Source organism: Culex pipiens, chromosome 3 (assembly GCF_016801865.2).
Source record: "Culex pipiens pallens isolate TS chromosome 3, TS_CPP_V2, whole genome shotgun sequence".
NCBI classification, from domain to species: Eukaryota; Metazoa; Arthropoda; class Insecta; order Diptera; family Culicidae; genus Culex; species Culex pipiens.
The window spans coordinates 140,109,337-140,123,394 of NC_068939.1; the positions used below are offsets into that span (position 1 = coordinate 140,109,337).

The 14,058-nt window shown below is 41.3% G+C and overlaps 1 protein-coding gene across 1 annotated transcript; it reads right to left on the bottom strand.

The window, feature by feature from the left end:
- Positions 1-450: 450 nt before the first annotated feature.
- LOC120425863 (regulator of nonsense transcripts 1 homolog) lies at positions 451-11,106 on the bottom strand. Its single transcript, XM_039590484.2, has 4 exons — positions 10,944-11,106; positions 10,496-10,825; positions 10,025-10,428; positions 451-4,508 (listed from the first exon to the last, which is right to left on the bottom strand). The coding sequence occupies exons 2-4, from the start codon at positions 10,715-10,717 to the stop codon at positions 1,724-1,726; spliced, it is 3,411 nt and encodes a 1,136-aa protein (XP_039446418.1). The 5' UTR covers positions 10,718-10,825; positions 10,944-11,106; the 3' UTR covers positions 451-1,723.
- Between the last annotated feature and the right edge of the window lie 2,952 nt (positions 11,107-14,058).

Below are 14,058 nucleotides of genomic sequence, written 5' to 3' on the forward strand. Positions count from 1 at the left end.
CTCGCAAAATAGAAATTATGATCAGAAGTGCATTTAATTAAATTTTGTTCTTTTTGGCCAGTAAATCGCTTAAATTTGCGTGCTTACTTGGGGCAGTGCTGTTGCTGATAAGTTTATAGCCTAAAATGGTATTTTTGAAGCTTTAATCGAGCATCAAACTCTCCATATGACAAAGATAGGTGTTTGATTAGAAAGGGTATATTTCCCCTAATAAAAATAGCTTATATAAGCCTAGAATAACATTTCTATAAAGTTTCATTGAAACTGGAGGTTCTATTCAAAAAGTACCTAAAAAAATCCTGATTTTGAGATTACTTTTTCAAGAGAACCAATGCACCATGGGTTTCCTATCTACATAGGACCGTTTGAAAAAGTAAGCGAGCTGATAATCTGCACTTCGTTCAATCGTTCAATAGGAAGGGATTTCGGATGAATAATGAAGACCAACACTTTTTTGCCGAACCAAACTATTTATTGAGAAAAAGATTGTACCCCATTACAATTTATATGATAACCAAAATGTCTTTTTTGTTTGCAACTTCGTGCCGCCATGCGGCTTGAGTGCAATGAAGTATGTTTGCCTTTTTAAATAATGTTTTTGCTTGCGTAATATTGTTTTTTTTTTTTGTATTGTTTTCTGACAAATTCCAAATTAGCGGTTCAAGCAAGGTACTTCCTTTTCTCATTCTACGTGATTTTTTTTGTTTTTTTTTTTTCTATGCTACTAACATGATGTTTTAATCTGTATTTCAAGATAAGGTTTTTTTTTAATAATTGAAGAAGTGCCCACAAATCAAAAGCCTGAATTGTGAACCAGATAGTAAAATATAACAATTCGTTGAAAAAGGTTTTGCTTTTTTTTTCTTTTGCTTTCTTACGCTCTTGTCCAACCGACAGGATTGTGTGTGTGCGTGTGTGGCTACTCAAACTGTTGTTTCCCTAGCTCAACTGAAGCCACAACCCTAAACTTGCTCTTCCTGCCGGTCGCAGTCGCAATTTACCCGAAAAAGTAGAACAAAATAAAACTTGTTGTGAAACGAGAGTGTGTCCATCTGTGTGTGTGTGTGTGTGTGTGTTTGTGTGCGGTAGAAACAAAAGGTTTAACAGAACGCGAACACGTGTCTGTCGTTAAAGAGTAAACAAAACTAGTGTTACTGTTCCCTAGAACAGGCCCTCTTCGGCGCAAACGACATCTCGACACCGCCGCCCCGCCCCTCATCGATTACTTCCGGATCCGGTTTGGCCGGTCGCCAAACAGAGAGCGGGGACAAGAATTCCGGTCAGGTGTGCGGAGATGGTTTATTCAAAAGCTTCCACGCGCGCGCGCTTCGTCGCTCGCACGCCCTTGCCCGGTGCGCCCGGAGTTTCCCGGTTGATCATCGTCAGCGCCGGTGGCCAAATCCCTCTGAGCCTGGCGCGCGCGCGCGCGTTCAGCGTTTTTCACGTTTGGTTTCCTTTAACTTCTTTTTTTCCTTTTCCTTTCGTTTCTCGCTCGCTCTCCTTCTTCTGCTTCTTCCTCGGTATAACTGCGATTGGTTGATGTGGCGCGCGTAGACAATTTTGCTGCTGCTGCTGTTGCTCTCTTGCTCTCTCTCTCGGTAGTGTTCCGTCGTTACGTTTGTTTGCATTGTTTCCCCGGGGACTCTGCACGGCGGCTTCGTGGCCATCCTGCTGCTGCCGCGCATTCATCGAGCGCACGTGTGTCGTGTCGTGTCGTCCTCTATCAGTACGGTTGGGAGAACTGGTTCGGTGGAAGTTCAAACACGAGCCGGTCGGCGCCACTGCCGACGCCCGATTGGCTGGGGCCGGCGCCAAAGGTGGAGTCCTGCGAAAGGAGCCCGTCCACCTGGGACTGGTACTCGGCCAGGTAGTCCTGGGAAAAGTCCGGCTGCTGGGACAGACTGAAGCCGGGCTGGGACATGTTTTGGGACATGCCCTGGGTGAGCGAACCGGCGCCGATGGCGTTGTTCTGGCTGGACGGAGGTCCGATTGGGCGCGGCTTCGGCTTGCTGCCGATCGGTCCGGGTTTGACGCGGCGAGCTTGCTTGGCCGCTTGGACGGCCTGTTGCTGCTGGTAGAAACGCGGCGGAACGTTCGACAAGTTCATAAACATTCCCACCGGAACCGGCATGTTGTTCATGGCGGCTTGGGCGCGTTCCTGCGAAATGTAGCTGATGGGATCGTGCGTTCGGGCAAACATGTCCAGCGATGCGTTGCGCGGTCCGTTCACCATGCTTCCGATTGGGCCCGGATTGCCAAACGAACTCCCTCCGAATCCGGAACCGTGCCCACGCTCAAAGTAGCCGGTCTCCTTGGCATCGACCATGACGGTGTTCATAAAGTGCGAGCCCGGATTCAGCGTGTTTACGATCTTCTTCGGCTTGGTAAACTGAATCATCGACTCCTTCAGATTGTTCAGCGAACCCTCGACCAGCACTTTTTTGTCCTTGTAAAAGTTTAGCAAATGGTTCCACAGCTGCTGCTTCGAAAGTACCTTCGGATTACCCACGATGATGATTCCGTACTTGGCACGGGTGAGCGCCACGTTCAACCGCCGAGGGTCGTTCAAAAATCCGATGCCCTGATGTTCGTTCGAGCGCACGCACGACATGATGATAATGTCCTTCTCGCGACCCTGGAAAGCATCCACGCTAGCAATCTCAATCTCCTGGTACAGCTTCGAGTGCAGCGAACCCTGGTACTGCATGTACTGCACCAAATAAGCCCGCTGGCCCTCGTACGGCGTAATGATGCCAATCTGCTCCGGCTTAACCCCAGCCTTCAAGAACCTCGTCGTGATCTTCTCCACGTTCGACGCTTCGGTACGATTCAAGTAGGACGTTCCCGACCCGGCAATTTCCTCCTGCCCTTGGGTCACCAAGAAAAACATCGGCGTATCCGGTGACGGCCACGGAAAGTCTACCTTCAGCTTGCGCTCCTCAGCACACACCCCGTTCTGCAGACTGCCTTCGTAGAAAAAGTTCGACGGAAACTGCGACAACTCCGGGTGCATACGATACTGAACCTCCAGCCGGAACGGACGAATCCCAAGCACCACCAACCGCTCGAACAAACTCTGCGACAATCCAGCCTTGGCCGCCTTCTTGCACATCACGACCGGTCCCAGCTGGCAGTGGTCTCCAACCAGAATCAACTGCTTCGCTCCCAGCACCACCGGAACCATGCACTCCGGCTCCGTAGACTGCATCGACTCGTCAATCAAAATCGAGCTGAACTTGATGCGCTGAAGCCGCGGATCCCCCGCACCAACACACGTGCAGCAAATCACGTCCGCCGCCTCCAGCAACTCCCGCTCCGCTTGCTTCTTCAACATCCGATAGCGCTTCTCGTCCGACGAACTCAACTCCCCAGTTTCATCCTTCAGCTGCTGCAGCTTCTTCAGATCGCTGTTCTGCTCCATGTTACGGATCTGGTTGTGCAGCGCCAAAAAGCTCACCGGCGAATCGATCGCCTCCCGAGACTTGGCACAAACTCGCACCACCTTCAGGTTCGTCCGGTGAATCTTCTCCGTCAGCTGATCAACCGCAGTGTTACTCGGGGCGCACACCAGAATCGGCCCCCCATTCAACCGCACCAGCTGGTACACGATCGTTGCGGACGTAACCGTCTTGCCCGTTCCCGGCGGACCCTGGATCAAGCTCAGCGGACGCTGCAGCGCGTGCTTCACGGCGTAAACCTGCGAGCGATTCAAATCCGGCAAATTGGCCGCACTAAAGTGCTTCGGCAGATTATTAATCCGGAACGTCACATCGTCTGACCCGTCCTGTCTGCCATGTCCCAGCAGCCGCGAGTAGATGTAGTTCGACACGCTGTTGTCGTCCACCGCAAACTTGCGCAGCGCCATCTGCATCCGATCAAACGACGTCCCCTTCCAAATAAAATCCACCGCAAAGTTCGAACTGCACTCGACCGGCGCCTGATGGTTGTGCTTCAACTCCAACCCCACATCCTCCCCGTAATTGTCCGGCACCTTAATCACGTGCCCCACGCAACTCCACGGCTTGTGCAGCTCCCCGTTATACCGCAGCCGCAACTCGTCCCCGTGCATCAGCTTCATATCGCCATCGTTCTTCGCCAGCGTAAAGTAAGCAATCGTCTTCTTGTTCAACCCCGTGTCCCACCGGATCTCGATGTTCTCCTGCGTCTGGCTCTCCTTCAAACGCTTGTCGTAGTCCGCCTCCAGCTTGACCAGCGGCCCAAAAATGTTCTGGTACTGGTACCCGTCCACGTACCGGAACTGCACCGGCGAGTGCTCCTTGTCGATGCCGGGCTTCTCCAGGTCCTGGAAGGTCGCGTCCACGTTCTCCTTCCACAGCTCCTCCAGCTTGTTGATCTGGGCGGCCGAAACCTGGCGCGCACGCAGCTGCTCCTGCTCGGTCGGCACCTTGACCAGCCAGAACAAGAAGCACCGGTCGGCGATCAGCGGCTTCCACTGCTCCTGGTCCCAGTTCATGTCCTTGATGGAGTTTTGCGCGGCGCACGGTTGTCTGTAAAATGGTGAAAAAAAAACATTTGTTTTTAACATGATGTGACTTAGGTATGGACTCTTTTCATCTAAAAAACGACATTCGAAGATATGAGTTAAATAAATGCAGTGGTAAAGCGCGGTCGACGACCGGCATTATATATAAAAATAAAATGTTTTTATCCCTGATTAAGTAATATTGGCATGGCAGCAGAAGAACCAGTTCAATTTGTGTGTGAATTGTGTCGCACGGTCGATGGCCAACATGGCTCGATCGCGAGCAGCGTAGCCACGCGGTTATTGTGCATGTTTAATTGTGATTTCGAGGGTCCATTTTGTGAATTTTCCCGGAATCATCGCGGTTGATCCTCATGTTTTTTTTTGGGTTTTTTTTTTATTTTGTTCTCTTTTAATTTTCGATAGAACTGAGACGAATATTGTTAAGACAAGCAGGTCGTATTGCTTGATTCAATCCTCCCTACACCATCACTGATGGGAAGGCACGTCGACGAAGAATTTCTGGAGAATCGCGGTCGAATTAATTATACATTTAAATATTTATATAGCTATCTTTCCGCAGCCGGCTGCCTCAACTGATAAACAAAATGCTCATGGTCAGTGGTCACATCACTGCCCGTATCGGGCTAACATTAACTAACATTCCCATCCACTTCCCAGTGACCCTACCACCGGTCGTAGCCGGCGCTGGTATTGATCAGCATGGGTCCTTTGAAAAGTTGCGAAACCAGGAAAGATATATTTGCCGAAGATTGCCAAGAGATTCAGTTGCTCTGGAGAATATAACAGAAATTTAAACATCACCCCTCAAATCTAGAACGTATTCTTTTTTATAGGCTGGTACGGAGCTAGGACGGAATACAAAACTTCGGACAGTGGCGTTTGTATTCGATATACGAATATTGAATATGAAAAATTGCTGATAAGGGAGCGTTCTTTTATTACGTAAAGCAGAAAATTAAATTTTTGGGCCCCCTTCCCTTTTCTCGTAAAAAAAATGTCCAAACTAATTTTTAAAAACAAAATTATACAGGCTGACGTTTCTGCAAACACATACAGGCAAACTGCAAAACTGTCAAGTTTTTTTGTTTGTTTGTCATAGTTGAATACGTCCTTTGAAAATAAAAATAAAATCAAAATTTTGTCAAATTCAAAATGTCCAAAGATTAAAAAATTAAGTAATGACAAAAAATTAGAGAAATACACAGAATAAAAAAAACAGGAATTTTAAGTTCAAAAATATCAAAATTTGGAAATAAAAAAATACAGTCCAGAAATCGTCCGCTAATCGAGTCATTTTTTTCTTTATCCTTTTTTTGATTATCAAGCTTAAAAATAACTCCATAAATACCTCGTTAAGTGATTTAAATGAGCCAAAAATTGAGGCGAAAAAATATTGAGATAATGCATTTGATGGTAATTTTTAAGACAATCACAAAGTCCCATACAAACCTTATTCATAAGTCCAAAATGTTCAATTATTCATATAATTCCAAATATTAATTTGCGGATAACTACCTAACTTGAATTGAATACAAGATTTAAAGTAACCTATCCGAAAGCTAGTCTGATCCCAAATCCCCGAAATTTAAATTAAAAGCCGAAAATTCTGGTACGTTTCTTTTGAAACCCGTCTGGCTTCCTTTAAAAACAAAAAAAATGGATTAACAATTCATATTTAACAAGCCATGAATTGAAAAAGAGGCGACAATTTGATTGCCAGAATTCCAGTAGATCCTCGATTCGCAACAATGGTCGATACAATCATAATCCGACAACCGTTAGTTCAACAGATCAACGAATTTAGTCCGATATCATTTCACTATTGATTGATCGAGACTTTATGGAAATTTTGACAAATCAGAATGGTTTTTAATGCTACTTGTATGAAAATCACCGATTCTGATAGAATCACTAAATTCACTATTACTAATTTTGTCTCTAAATAACTGAATGCAAAGCATATGAGCAGTTCTCTAGGATTTCCGTCATTCGATTTTTTTTGTATTTTCTAATCCGACTGAAACTTTTTTGGTGCCTTCGGTATGCCTAAAGAAGCCATTTTGCATCATTAGTTTGTCCATATAATTTTCCATACAAATTTCGCAGCTGTCCATACAAAAATGATGTATGAAAATTCAAAAATCTGTATCTTTTGAAGGATTTTTTGATCGATTTGGTGTCTTCGGCAAAGTTGTAGGTATGGATACGGACTACACTGGAAAAAAATGATACACGGTAAAAAAAATTGGTTATTTTTTTATTTAACTTTTTATCACTAAAACTTGATTTGCAAAAAAACACTATTTTTATTTTTTTTATTTTTTGATATGTTTTAGAGGACATAAAATGCCAACTTTTCAGAAATTTCCAGGTTGTGCAAAAAATCATTGACCGAGTTATAAATTTTTTAATCAATACTTATTTTTTCAAAAAATTGAAATATTGGTCGCAAAATTTTTTCAACTTCATTTTTCAATGTAAAATCAAATTTGCAATCAAAAAGTACTTTAGTGAAATTTTGATAAAGTGCACCGTTTTCAAGTTAAATCCATATTTAGGTGACTTTTTTGAAAATAGTCGCAGTTTTTCATTTTTTTAAATTAGTGCACATGTTTGCACACTTTTGAAAAAAATATTTTTGAAAAGCTGAGAAAATTCTCTATATTTTGCTTCTTCGGACTTTGTTGATACGACCTTTAGTTGCTGAGATATTGAAATGCAAAGGTTTAAAAACAGGAAAATTGATGTTTTCTAAGTCTCACCAAAACAGCCCACCATTTTTTAATGTCGATATCTCAGCAACTAATGGTTCGATTTTCAATGTTAATATATGAAACATTTGTGAAATTTTTCGATCTTTTCGAAAACATTATTTTCAAAATTTTAAAATCAAGACTAACATTTTAAAAGGGTGTAATATTGAATGTTTGGCCCTTTTGAAATGTTAGTCTTGATTTGAAAATTTTGAAAATAATGTTTTCAAAAAGATCGGAAAATTTCACAAATGTTTCATATATTAACATTGAAAATCGGACCATTAGTTGCTGAGCTATCGACATTAAAAAATGGTGGGCTGTTTTGGTGAGACTTAGAAAACATCAATTTTCCTGTTTTTAGACCTTTGCATTTCAATATCTCAGCAACTAAAGGTCGTATCAACAAAGTCCGAAGAAGCAAAATATAGAGAATTTTCTCAGCTTTTCAAAAATATTTTTTTCCAAAAATGAGCAAACATGTGCACTAATATAAAAAAATGAAAAACTGCGACTATTTTCAAAAAAGTCACCTAAATATGGATTTAACTTGAAAACGGTGCACTTTATCAAAATTTCAGTGAAGTACTATTTGATTGCAAATTTGATTTTACATCGAAAAATGAAGTTGAAAAAATTTTGCGATCAATATTTCGATTTTTTGAAAAAATCAGTAGTGATTAAAAAATTCATAACTCGGTCAATGATTTTTTGCACAACCTGGAAATTTCTGAAAAGTTGGCATTTTATGTCCTCTAAAACATATCAAAAAATAAAAAAAAATTAAAAATAGTGTTTTTTTGCAAATCAAGTTTTAGTGATAAAAAGTTAAATAAAAAAATCACCAAATTTTTTTTATCGTGTATCATTTTTTTCCAGTGTAGTCCGTATCCATACCTACAACTTTGCCGAAGACACCAAATCGTTAAAAAAATTCCTTCAAAAGATACAGATTTTTGAATTTTCATACATCATTTTTGTATGGACAGCTGCGAAATTTGTATGAAAAATTATATGGACAAACTAATGATGCCAAATGGGTTCTTTGGGCATACCGAAGGCACCAAAAAAGTTTCAGTCGGATTAAAAAATACAAAAATTAAAATTGAAGAAAAAAGACCGATTTCGTGGAGAATTGGTCATATAAAGTTGATATTTATACATAGTTAAAACCCTAAATTCTACAAAAACTTAATTTGTAAAAACCCGCATCCTAGCCTGACAGCCACATTAAGATAGGGAAAAATCACATATGTAGCGGTTCATTGTACAAATGTGATATTTCCACTATCGGAGAACCTCCTTGTCTCGATGACAGCTTACCGGCCATTGATTAAGCCCTGAGACTACGCCAAAGTGGGTTCTCGTAGCATGAAGTGATGTCCATGTGTAAAAATGGAATCTTCAGCAATATACTGAAAACTTCGATTTTAATTCCACATCGGATCAAACCATACTCCTTGCCAAACAAGCATCAAACCTATGATACTCATTATGACAAAGCCCAGGGCATTTTAATAACTAATGAGAGCTGATTTATTTGATTCTTGCTTGTTCGAGTGTCAGATGTAGAATGGTGAATAAATGCTTGAATGATTGATGGTTGCTTCGATTGCTTGAATGGGTTGCTTCGTTAGTCCAGGGTGTGCAACAATTTCAAAAATATATTGTTTAAAGGGTTGTAAAAGGAATAGAATATCTTTTAGTAAAAGTGAAAATAAATAGAAATGTTCACAAAAATTTTGTTGATGTACTTGGTTTAAGTAAATTTCAAGGAACACTCCAAATTATCCAGCATCATTCAAACACTGCCGCTATTATGTACGCTTAAAATGGGTATAGGGGAAATTCTCGTATGTTTGGCAGGTTAAGGACTCGCTCCTAACTCCATCCAATTTGCTGATTTTCACTATTTAAACAACTAATTTTGCAAAACTTTTGGTAGAAACATGCTTCCTCACTTCTTATTGAGCTATGTATCACTCGAGTTCAGTTGAAAACGCTTTTAATTAGCTTTAATTGAATGTCAAAGTTCTGACCTGCCAACATTAGAGGCACGCTGGAATTAGATGCTGTTCCCCTAGTTCCCCTAAAAAATATATATTAATTGAAAATAAGAAAAACCCAAAAAATTTCAAGTTAAAAGTTATAAAAAATCATAAAAAAATATGAAATAAAAGTTCTTAAATTTAAAAATTCTTAAATTCAAAAATTCTAAAATTTTAATTTAAATTAAAAATCGAAAATAGAATAAATTTAAATTGAAACTTCTAGAATTTTAAAAATTCCATAATTTCAAAATTAAATATTTGAAAATCGAAAAAAATAGGTTTTATAATCCAGGGCCGAATCACGAAATTTTTATATTGAAAAAAGGGTGTCAAATTAAGTGATACATGAACCCAAGCGCACGCGGAGTTTCAAAATTTGGTGCAACAATTATTTGGTTAGCACGGTTTTCCAGAAATGATTTTTTTTTGTCTAAAAAATATCATGAATTTCAAGCAAATAATTTATTATCGGTTGTGAAAACTGAAACAAAGCTCGTGTTTCGCTTGAACCATTTGTTTAAAACAATTGTTCGGCGAACCAGAAGAAACTTGTTTCTACCAGAAAAGTGTTCATGGTCAAACAAGAATGAAGGTTCAACAGCAAGTCGAGTTTGCCAGCAAACTCGTCAATTTAAAGGACTTTCTAATACCAAATCAACAATATATGCTAGTTTGGGTTTTACAATAATTACCAAGATCTCCACCCAACTCACCTGCACAACAGCACCACCACCGAGTCCGCCTTGGCCGGTATGAACCCCAGCACGAACACGTTCCGCACCCCGCACGAGTAACACTCCAGCACGGTCTCCCCGAGCGGCCCATCACCGTGCAGCGTCACTTCCCGGTGCTTCGCCCGCACCAGGTGGTTCACGATGTGCGACCCGGACGTGCTGCCGCGCCCGTTGCAGAACCACTTCTTGCAGATGTTGCACATCACGACCGTACTCGGCTCGTGAATGCCGCAGTAACGGCACGCGTGCGGCGGCAAGTCCTGCTGCTGGGCACCGAGCGCCCCATCGTCTTCGTCCTCCTCGAACTGCAGCTCGCCGATGGCGGACGTGATGCCGGCAATCTTGGACGCCTCCGACCCAAGCCGACGCCCGAACCCGTTGAGCTATGTGCGAACAAGTGGGGAAAGGTTAGAGCTTCTGGAAGAATTCTCTAAGGTTGAGTTGTTTTACCTGTCCTCCGATGGCACCGGTTCCGCTCGTACCGACCGCACCCGCTCCTCCCCCGAGGTGGTCCAGCTGCGAGGCCAACGTTTGGCTCTGGGACGGAATGGTAAAATCCCGGAAGTCAAAGTCCGTGCCCTGCGTGTCGGCCCCGATCAGGTCATTCTCCTCGGTGTCCAGGAAGGTCAGCGTCTGCGAGCCGACCGCCCCGTCGTACGTGTCCACGCTCATCCCGTTGTTCCGTTCAAACCTTTTCGCTGCTCAAACTTCTTTCTCCTCTTGCTGCTCCTCCTCCTTCGGATGGTTCCTGCTCCTCGCACGTCGTCAATCGCAGTAGCCCTGTGCGCGCAGAGAAAGTTGCAAAATAACACGCATTAGCGGGGAAATTCGACCACTTCCGCGCCCTCCCCCGCCAGAAGTGGCCACGCCGCACCCGAAACGCACCCCCGGAACCTACCTCAGGTGTAGTGCAGCTCGCAAAATAGGAAAATAGCCTTTTTTCCGCAGCAGCACATTTGAAACGACGACGGAGGGAAAAAAACGCGATGTGTGTTTTGCGTGTGCGAGCTCTGACGAGTGATGTGAGATGTCTTCTCGCGCTTTTGTCAGCCCAAAAGTCACTGTCACTGACGTTTCCCGCCGCCCCTCGCCCTCTTTGTTTGCCAACTTTTACCCAGTTGGGTAGAAATTTTGCACATCGGGCCGACGCGACAGCGTCGCTGTTTAAAGTTTTGTCAGGTGTCGGGTTGATCAATCTGAGCGGGAGTCCAAGGTGATGAAATTTGACAGTTTCGTTAAAATCGGCGTGCTTCACGTGCTTTCGTAGTTCCAATCCGCCTCAAACTGGCAACCCTTCCCCACTTTTGTCAAAAAATTTGTTTCATTTCGCAGAATGGTCATTTCGCCGAAAGTTTTTTTTTGCTTCAAAAATCACAACTTGTATTTAATTTAAAGTTTAAACTAAATAAATACAACCACATACAATTATTGGAATTTTCAATAATTGTATGTGGTTGTATTATGTTTCAAAAACTTTTAACAACATTTATTAATCATCAACAAAATTGAGAAATCTATCATTTAAAACTTCTTAAATAAAAAAAAAACTTAAAATTAGAAGTTCTTAAATTCTAAACTAGAAATAAAAAAAAAATAAAATTATAAAATTATTAAAATACGAAATTATGAAATTGGGTCCTAAAATGAAGCTTAGATTGCTGATATTATTGTTAACAGCGATAAAACTTATTTTTCTGAGTACAATGACCCTTTGAACGACCACAAAGAGTTTAAAATGGATTTTTAAATCAATTTTGAAAAATTACCCTCGCGGCCCTTCTTGACAGAAAAGCTCCTACTTGACAGCTCGTTCCAAGGGGACCATAGTTGATCCATGGAAAAAATGTTGTCTAGTCAAAAAATTGTTTTCCATTAAAATGAAAAAAGGTGATCAGAAATGGCTTTTAATCGTGTTTTTTACCGTTGTACATAAAAATTGACATAGGGCTTTAGTACCCAATTGGTTGAAATGGTGCGGAGCCATGATTTTTTGAAAAGTGTGGTTTTTGCAAAAATCGACGCAAATTGCCATTTTTCGGACCACCCTAACACGAATCTTGCTGCTTTCGTGGGGAATTGCTGAATATATATGTAGCTATGAGCTTTATTTTAGTGATATGGTTGATGACCCTTTTTTGAGTCTAGTACCTTCATTGGACCCCATTAGGCTAGTAAAAAGTTTGTTTGAAGTTTAAAAAAAAATATATGAAAAATTGCTCTAGACCCCCCGACGAAAATGTTGGAGTCCTTTTTCATGGTGCCAAATATCAGGATTGCCGAATTTGTTATGTAAAGTTTTTTCCACGAAGCACACCGTTTACCGTACCCAATTATGGAATTATGAAAATTTGAAATTTTGGAATTATGCAAATATGATATTAAAATATAAGAAAATTTTAAAATAAGGCTGGTACAAATGTATTGAAAGTTTTCTCTTAAGTTCTTATTTTTTTAATTTTTAAACTCCTAAATTCTTAAATTGGGTAGTAAAGCCCTATGCCAATGTTTATGAACAACGGCAAAAAACATGATTAAAAACCATTTCTAATCACTTTTTTTCATTTTAATGCAAAAAAAAAATTGACTAGACAACATTTTTTCGATGGATCAACTATGGTCCCCTTGGAACGAGCTGTCAAGTAGGAACTTTTCTGTCAAGAAGGACCGTGAAGTAAATTTTTAAAAATTGAATTAAAAGTCCATTTTAAATCCTTTGCGGTCGTTCAAAGGGTCATTGTACTCAGAAAAATAAGCTTAATCGCTAGGAACAATAATATCACAAACAAAAGCTTAATTTTAGGACCCAATTCTTACGTTCTTAAATTCTTAAACTCCTAAATTCTTAATTGCTTAAATCTTTAAATTTTGAATTCATTTTTTTAAATTATTTTCATTGCTGAATTTAAAAAATTTCATTAAGAAACTAGATATTTTGTATGATTTTTGTCAACTTTATTTTCACTCTGGTTGACTTCATTTCGGTCCCGCCAGTGTGGATCAATCGGACAGTGCAGGGGACTCATAATCCAGACATATCCAGAGGTTGCTGGTTGGTTATAAATAGTTGGCGACACGATGGCTGACAGCTATGAAGACAACTTCTTTTTTTTTACTTCATTTCGACCAAAAAACTAAATCTGTCCTTTTAATTTCAAAATTCTGCATTTTGAGATTCGGCGAGGATCAAAATTATTAAAAAGTTTATAATTATTTGATTTTTTGATTTTGATTGATTTTTTCAACAAATCATATTGCAAACAAGAACCGCCCGAAGAAACGTCGAACGCCACTTTCCGTTTCTGATACTTTTCAGCTTCGTACACCCTTACCAAAAATCATCATTTTCTGAGTTTAACAACCCACTTTTTCATACGATTTTTTGAGTTCAGGTCAAGGGGAATGACACTCGATCATTCCGGAGTAATTCCAGTTTAATTCCAGAATAATTGGAATGATGAGAATGTTTTGCTCTATGATATGAGTTTTTCAGATTAGCGTGTAAACGTCAACACATCAAAACACAACAAAATGTTTTCATCCATCCATCGTCCTGTCGTCGTTTGCGGTAAGCAAAAGTCCCTGCGGATATATCCCAACCATCACAACGAGGCACCCGGAAGTGGACCTCGTCGAATTTACTGGTGAAAGAGGACGTTTAAAAAATAAGCTAGTGACGAGCTAGGTGGAGGAGTTTTAACCAGCAATCCAACCACCATCGCGGCCACCTCCATTTCGACTATCGTCTCCACCAGTAGATTGCCGTGGCGGAAGACTGCCTCGTGGTGAACCAATCCGGCGAGAACCCCCTCGACATGTGGTGGCCGTACTCCGGGACTTCGAAACGGTAACCGGCAAGATGCGTCCGCTGTCTCCGGTGGGGAATCTCCGCTGACCACTGTGGAAATGACCCAGGTCAGGATGGCAGTGTCACCGGCAAGGAGGAGATGATGCGCGGAACATGATCCCGGTACCTGGTCAATCTTTACAAGGTTTACTTCAAGCACCGAATGTGT

Excerpts from the sequence above, each read along its gene's own strand:
- LOC120425863 (XM_039590484.2), bottom strand. The coding sequence starts at position 10,717 with ATGAGCGTGGACACGTACGACGGGGCGGTCGGCTCGCAGACGCTGACC. Across the intron at positions 10,429-10,495 it reads CCGGTGCCATCGGAGGACAG|CTCAACGGGTTCGGGCGTCG; the intron begins GTAAAACAACTC and ends GTTCGCACATAG. Across the intron at positions 4,509-10,024 it reads GTGGTGGTGCTGTTGTGCAG|ACAACCGTGCGCCGCGCAAA; the intron begins GTGAGTTGGGTG and ends ACCATTTTACAG.